Source organism: Trachymyrmex cornetzi, unplaced genomic scaffold (assembly GCF_001594075.2).
Source record: "Trachymyrmex cornetzi isolate Tcor2-1 unplaced genomic scaffold, Tcor1.1 scaffold124, whole genome shotgun sequence".
Lineage (NCBI taxonomy): Eukaryota > Metazoa > Arthropoda > Insecta > Hymenoptera > Formicidae > Trachymyrmex > Trachymyrmex cornetzi.
Window position 1 is genome coordinate 424,652 of NW_017295806.1, and position 4,739 is coordinate 429,390.

The 4,739-nt window shown below is 30.3% G+C and overlaps 1 protein-coding gene across 1 annotated transcript; it reads right to left on the reverse strand.

Moving 5' to 3' along the window:
• Positions 1–3,139: 3,139 nt before the first annotated feature.
• LOC108770301 (uncharacterized) lies at positions 3,140–4,402 on the reverse strand. The gene is made up of 2 exons (XM_018521806.1): positions 4,285–4,402; positions 3,140–4,131 (listed from the first exon to the last, which is right to left on the reverse strand). Exons 1-2 carry the CDS (start codon positions 4,400–4,402, stop codon positions 3,140–3,142), a joined length of 1,110 nt encoding a protein of 369 aa, XP_018377308.1.
• Between the last annotated feature and the right edge of the window lie 337 nt (positions 4,403–4,739).

Consider the following 4,739-nt stretch of genomic DNA (forward strand, 5'->3'; position numbering starts at 1 on the left):
TATCTATCAAGCTGTAAATTACCCCAATCTTTTGAGTCAACGGATGTTGTGAGAAGAAATTAAGAAATCTACCTGATGACGTAGGTTTCTAATACCAGTCATACAAAATTTCGTCATTGTTGTTTTTGATTAATGTAACATCCAAAAAGTTCAACCTGCTACCACCCTCTTCCAACGTAAATTGTAAACGATGATGGTAACCATTAAACTCCCTCAAGATGTTATTTATATTATCTATATTAGTCGCTAGAGCCACGTCGTCCATGTATCTCATATAAAAACTCGACTTAATTAACAAACTATTTAAACATTTTGTCTCTAAATCATGTAATACTATATTTGATATTATGGGTGATAACGGTGACCCCATTGGAATTCCAAAAGATTGACGATAATAAGTTTCATTAAAGGTAAAATATGTGGATTCTAATATTAATTTTATCGCTATGATAAATTCTTTTTTATTGATATCCGTTTTCTTTTTGATCTCATTCCATCTATCATTGATACCTTGAATCGCTAATTCTATTGGTATGTTCGTATATAAAGATACTACGTCTAACGAATATAATTGATCTTTCTTTTTTATTTTCAACAAATGTGCGTTCTTAGTAATTTCAAAACTGTTTTTTACCGTATATGTATTAGTAGTCAGACTATCATTAATGATTTCATGTAAATATGTCTAAATTGTGTAATAGACTTCCCGTCGATGATACAATTATACGTAACGGATTATTTATCTTATGGACCTTAGGAACCCCATATACTCTCGGTAAGATCGGATTGGTGCTATTAAGCCAATTATATTTGTTGTCGTTAATAAAACCTTTAGATTTCCATCTCTTTAACATATCTTTGAGATTAGAGATAATTTTGTTTATCGGATTACGATTGACTGTCACATATGTTGTGGTATCATTTAATATAGAAATCATTTTATTTATGTAATCCATTTTCTCCATTGCTACTACTATGTTCCCTTTATCTGCATGGGTGTATATTATGTTAGGGTGATCCAAAATAAATTTTTTTGTTAAGTGGAACATGTTGGATATCTTTTTTTCTATTGTGTTTTTTTTAAATTTAAATTATTTATGTATGAAATGAAATTATTTCTTATTTCTGATACATTAATATCCCTAATCTTTCTAAAATTATTTTCTAGGTTCTTTATCATTTCAATCGTAATCCTTTTTATATTTGTAGTAGGTAAACAAAAATTCTCTCCTAATTGTAAAATTGCATGCGCAAAGTCCGGTATATAAGTGTTCGTGAGATTAACAAACCATTTGTTATCTAGTCTATCTAAATCATATTTGCAATTTACGTAATCCATTGGGTTAATATGTATTTTAAATTTATTATTCGAATTAATATTACTATAGTCTTCCCATCTTTGTATGATATTATTGTATTTTATATCTTTATTTTCGTTAATAAAAGTATATTTACTACATATATACTCAATAGGTTTTATTTTTTTAATATTATCATAATTATGTTTCTTTTTCATTAATTTTTATTAGCCATTCATGTTTCTTTATCATTAATTTATGTTCTTTTTGGAAAAATTTATGGAGACAAAAATCGGTTATTACACAACATAGATTAGAATACTCGCATGATTTTAATTGGGAAGACAAAAATTTTAGACGAAGAAATTACGTTTAATAAACGACTTATTTCAGAAATGATACATATTCGTAAACAAAACAATAGTTTGAATCTACAGACGGACACAGAGAAATTGAACACGGCTTATGACTGTTTATTAGATAAGATTTAGGTTTCCATCTCTATAAATAATAAATATATGTACATTCGATCGACACGTACATTAGTTATGACAGTGTCATTGTTAACAGAAACGGATCAACACTTGTTTGCTGCCGCTCGACATGTATAGTAACATGTTAAATATACTTAATAAAAATATACCATGTAAGTTTTTATCATGTTGATAAGCTATATTAAGTCAGGATATATTAAGTCAGGATAGATGTAGAGTATTTTAATCTTACATTACTTGAATAACGTTTAATACTTTGCAATATATGTACAGTGACATGTTAATTATAATTAATATAGATATATTTTGTAAAAGTTTTTATCAGAAGAACCGGTATGTATTATGAATAGGGAATTGCGTTCTCTTTTATTTTTGCTTGGATTGACGATAAAGATAATGAGATAGAAAATAATTTTTAGTGTTCTAGGAAGAATGATGATATATATTTTAAATTTACCATTGATAAGGATCCAATTCAAGGATCGAAACGTATGGACATAGTAAAATAATAAAAAAGAATATAATACACAACTTTAACTGGTGTTTGGACTCGACTGGGGCTCCTATCCTTTCAATTTATTATACACGAGTCAATCAAAGAAGATTACAATATTAATTTAGCTAGTTACTGTTAATAATAATCACTTCTTAACTAAGAATGAATGTGATGTAATATGTAGGTCAGAAAGAGAATTGCAAGGTTGCATTTTTAGTTTTGTTTTCAATACTGTATCTACAGAGACTCTAATTACTTGTTATCAGATGCGTACGAAAGCATTATTTATGTAGTTCATTTTATTTTATCTAAATTGAAATGTTTTATATTTTATGTACTCGTAATTCCATAGAATGTTCTCTGTGATATTATAATCATATTGTTTAATAGTGTATTTCCCAGCAACGATTGCTTTTAATCCAGATTATTTTCATATTGGATTGGATGTTCAAGTGTGTCATTGGATGTCAGAGAAAATAAAAAGACAAATCGTATTACATACACTTTGGGTTTAATTTCTTTACTATCTGAAACATTAGGCATCTGCACTTACAATATTTTCTCGAAAATTACAAAGAATACAGCGTACATAGAAAATTTCACTTGCCAAGGGTACAAAGTAAACAGGGAGTTCAGTTTTTAAAATTTTATAAGTTTTGGTTAAGCCGTTAAGTCTCTCTATATGGACTCTCTTACTCGCAAGTTTACGATCTTTAAGAAGAGTCAAGCCTGGTAACTGAGTTTTACCCTTGAGAAAAGCTGGTATATTTATTGATACATATATTGGAGCAAATAAATCTTGAACTGTAAATCCTCGATCAGCCATTATAGAATCACCAGGCTCAGTTTTCTTAAGTAAGATTACTTCTTTCAACTATCGCTCTGTCGCTTACAGATCCCGCATAAGCTGAAGAAATATAAGAAATAAGTCCACCAGGTGTTGCGCTAACCAATACTTTCAATGTGGTTTTGTTCTTGTATGTACTAAAGGTCGCTTGCTGAAATTTCGGATTTTTAGGAGCATTTATTGGAAATTCTGTTCCATCTAGTATTACCCTAGTTGAAGGATACATCTGTTTAAATCCTGAGGGCATGTAATACATAATGAGATCCTTATTAGGCCATATGTCTATTTCAGACCACTCACAATACATAAAATTTAACCATGTAATAACAATATTCTGAATTGTCGTTTTGCTAACATCAAACATCAAAGCTAAACCTATATCGGATATGGCTCTCCTCAATTTAATGAGAGTTATAAGAAACTGATCCTCAACAGCAACATTTACTACATTACCATATCGGTATGTCAATTCATAAGCTGATGGCCCCAAACTATGTAAAACTAATTTTAATTTTTCTAAGGATTCAAAACCCGTATAATAAGACACACTCTTCGAATTGTTTCGAAGGTTCTCTATGGTAAAAGTAATCTTCATGAAGGTTTGAGTGGCAGCATTAGCAAAAGTTTTTTTAGATGATCCAGTATTTACTTTAAGAGAGACTGTTTTCTCTGTAGTGATTTGACTGGTATTTGCATTACAGGTTGAGTCTGTCACTTCAATTTCACAACCGATGGAGATTTTATTTAATGAATAATGATTAATATCTTCACTAGACGAAAGGAGAACAGGTTCTATAAACGCGGTATTTGTTTCAACTGTTGGACATGAATTACAATTGGAGCTTGTAACCATCAGTCTCTTTTGACTCAATTTCAGCTCCCTTTGCTTCTGTCGCATCAAACGAGCATCTTGAAGTGAAATGTCCAATTTTCTTTTCCACGAAAATATGGATGGCACTACATCTTTCTTTAAAATTCGTTTTATCAGTGTGTGACCTGCCAAAAGATACAATGTAAATGTAGACAGATTAAGTAACTTTTACAAAAGGTTAACTGTTGTTTTTGTTAATTATTTATGGTTAATACGCAAACCACGTTAAGAAATAATAACGAAAATGCTAATACCTAGTAATCTTAGTACAAATTCACCTGAATCAAAGTCAGTAGTAGCATAATCCTCGAGTCTAAAATGATCTGTGCACACACGCGACTCTGTACTCGGGCGGAAATCTTTACGTTTTATTGCTGTGATCCACCGTTTTTTCATTCCCTCATCTTTTGGGAACCGATGCCCTCCCCTATTTTTACATCCGTATGCCACACACATGCCCGGCATGTTAAAATTAAAATATTAATCTTTTTATTATGTTTCATAAAGACGCAAATTGACATGTCCCCAAGTACACTAGTGCTCCTAACGGCTATAAGTGGCAGTCACCATCCCCATAGTGTTATTAGTTTTTCTTGATTCGTCGTAATGTGTACTATGCAGGGTTGGGTAAGTTACTTTTTTTTTTTAACTAAGTTAAGTTAAAGTTAATAACCTTAAAAATTTAACTTAGTTAAGATACAAGTTAATGTATAATGAAATTAATTGAATTAAA

Bases quoted from the DNA above. Each gene is read 5' to 3' on its own strand.
- LOC108770301 (XM_018521806.1), bottom strand. From the start codon at position 4,402: ATGAAAAAACGGTGGATCACAGCAATAAAACGTAAAGATTTCCGCCCG. The intron at 4,132-4,284 runs GTGAATTTGTAC...ATCTTTTGGCAG, and splicing joins TACTACTGACTTTGATTCAG to GTCACACACTGATAAAACGA.